Source organism: Schistosoma mansoni (genome assembly GCF_000237925.1).
Source record: "Schistosoma mansoni, WGS project CABG00000000 data, supercontig 0908, strain Puerto Rico, whole genome shotgun sequence".
Taxonomy (NCBI): Eukaryota; Metazoa; Platyhelminthes; class Trematoda; order Strigeidida; family Schistosomatidae; genus Schistosoma; species Schistosoma mansoni.
Window position 1 is genome coordinate 3,155 of NW_017386488.1, and position 1,269 is coordinate 4,423.

Genomic DNA, 1,269 nt, shown 5'->3' on the forward strand with positions numbered 1-1,269 from the left:
ATGGGAAAAGCCTTTTGTAAAACATCTAACTCTTTGTGACAAATAAGAATATCGTCCATATAATGGATAACGATTAAAGATGTAAATTGCTTCCTAATTGGCTCCAAAGCCTCCTGCACATATAGCTGACATATTGTTGGGCTATTGGCCATGCCTTGCGGCAGTACCTTCCACTGAAATCTCTTGTCTGGTTCCATATGATTAAGAGAAGGGATAGTGAAGGCAAACCTTGGTCTATCCCGTGGGTAAAGTGGAATAGAGAAGAAACAATCCTTAATATCTATAATAATAAGCTTCCAATCTTGAGGAAGTGCAGAAAGCAAAGGAAGGCCTCTTTGAACAGGGCCAAAAAGATGCATCTGATTGTTAATGGCCCGCAGGTCGTGGAGTAATCTCCACTTCCCAGATTTCTTCTTAATAACAAAAATTGGTGTATTCCATGGGGAGGTAGAAGGCTCTAGATGCCCCAGCCGTTCCTGTTCTTGCACTAATCTTGTGACAGCCTCTAATTTTTCAGAGGATAGAGGCCATTGAGAGACCCATAACGGCTCCTCTGTTTTCCATGGTATGGGTCGTGAAGCCTCAACGGCCCCTAAATAAAACCCAGTCCTTTTCTACCCCGATTTCCGTGTTGTGTAATGGGTTTTATTCTGCCTTGTTCTTGCCTACCCAAGCCTCTACCGTTTGTATACCCCATCTTTGCCATAATGGCTGATGCCTGGGGGGAGTATTCATTAGTTAGGGTCATGCCCATGGCTTGTAACACATCCCGTCCCCATAAATTTACAGGGAGTGGCAACACATAGGGGGTAAAACATCCCTGTTTGCCTTCAGCATCCCGCCAGGTTAAGGCTGAGGCACTGATGGCAGGAGAGGACTGGTATCCAAGACCTTGTAGAGAATGAGATGAAACAACAGTGGGCCAAGACTTCGGCCACCAATGGAGTGAAATAATGCTTTTGTCTGCTCCCGAATCCATTATCCCTTCAAATTCTTTTCCATTAATTAACAATTTTATTGTAGGTCTCTCATTTAGGGGTATAGCCAGATAGGCTGAATCACTTCCAGAAGATCCCATAGCCCTTTTTTGTAAAGTGTAGGTTTCTCCATCCCCGAGGGAGGGCAGCAACACCAGTTGTGCAATTCTATCTCCCTGCTTTATAGAAAATACACCCCGAGGGCTAGAACAGAGAACTTGAATCTCCTCTTTATGATACGGGTCAACAATTCCAGGATATATAATGAGTCCCTGTAAAGTTAAGGAGCCAC

The 1,269-nt window shown here is 44.1% G+C and overlaps 1 protein-coding gene across 1 annotated transcript; it reads right to left on the minus strand.

Moving 5' to 3' along the window:
- Positions 1 to 592: 592 nt before the first annotated feature.
- Smp_121030 (unnamed protein product) lies at positions 593 to 979 on the minus strand (the record flags this gene model as incomplete). The annotated part of the gene is made up of 1 exon (XM_018792108.1): positions 593 to 979. One exon carries the CDS (start codon positions 977 to 979, stop codon positions 593 to 595), a length of 387 nt encoding a protein of 128 aa, XP_018644110.1.
- Between the last annotated feature and the right edge of the window lie 290 nt (positions 980 to 1,269).